This window comes from Aphanomyces invadans (assembly GCF_000520115.1).
Source record: "Aphanomyces invadans strain NJM9701 unplaced genomic scaffold supercont1.41, whole genome shotgun sequence".
NCBI lineage: Eukaryota > Oomycota > Saprolegniomycetes > Saprolegniales > Verrucalvaceae > Aphanomyces > Aphanomyces invadans.
Genome location: NW_008580186.1, coordinates 426,118 through 427,167, shown reverse-complemented (window position 1 = coordinate 427,167; position 1,050 = coordinate 426,118). Strand labels below are relative to the sequence as shown.

Below are 1,050 nucleotides of genomic sequence, written 5' to 3'. Positions count from 1 at the left end.
GAGTCAAGCATCGTAGAGCCATCGCACACGACGGACGATGGCCACACAAAAGACTTGAGTCGCGTCCTGTCGATGCTTGACTCGTTCTCGTCCCGCTCGCTGCGATGAGCGAGCACGACGTAGTTCGCTCGCGCACGCAACAACACGACCAAGAGCATCGAGCCAATTCAACGTCGCCTTGCCTCCACACCGATCAAAGGACGCGGCACGATCAACTGTTCGTGTCAAGGACGATGCTCGAACGCGTCCGTCGCGTTTGCGTCAAGCACGTTGGTCATGTGCACGTAGCAAGCACATGTATGCCGCTGACGGCGGCATCCACACGTCGTGGGACATTCACGACGGCCGAGCTGCTTTGACGTCGTCGTTTTACTTTACAGACGGTTCCTCCCTCTCGACACCATCGCCACGACACGAACGAGAACCGCCGAGGCTGCACGAGTTCCCACCCAGCTTGCGTCGTCGGCATCGTCGGTGCGCGGACGACGCCGACTGGCTACATGGGCACGGCGCTGCGCCGAGCGGTCTACTGACGTCTACCCGTCATGTCGATGTGGTGGTGTCGTCGGCATGCTTCCGTCGACGACACACGCCAATTTAAACTGTTTGGACTGGATTCGAGCTGCTTGCGTGATTGGACGTCCAACGCCGGCTGGACACTGCGACCCCTTACGCGCAGACATGACCATGTCCAGAAACAAGGCGGTCCGTCGCGCCGTCGGACGCGGTTCGATTTACGTGCACGTTACTGCTGGTCAAATCGGGTTGGGGCCAACCCTTCGTCGTACGACAAGTACACCCCTCTTGCTTGCAAGTTGTACAGCACAACAGCCACACGCGTGTCGAACTGATTCACCTCGAACGTCCTACGCGTCGAGAGAGGTCCACCACAGCGTGCAGCGCCAGGTCGTACAGGGTGTCCAGTTGTGGCAGTTGGGCCAACGTGTCCGGCACGGCGCCCGTGAACGCATTGTGGTCCAGGCGAAGCGATCGCAACGACGCAAGGTTCCCGAGTGTCGGCGGCAAAACGTCCGTGAGAAAGTTGGAGCT

The 1,050-nt window shown here is 59.8% G+C and overlaps 1 protein-coding gene across 1 annotated transcript; it reads left to right on the top strand.

Annotated features, from left to right (window-relative positions):
- Window positions 1-616, top strand: H310_12632 (hypothetical protein). The gene has a single exon (XM_008879783.1). It carries the CDS (start codon window positions 296-298, stop codon window positions 599-601), a length of 306 nt encoding a protein of 101 aa, XP_008878005.1. The 5' UTR covers window positions 1-295; the 3' UTR covers window positions 602-616.
- Window positions 617-1,050: the final 434 nt, after the last annotated feature.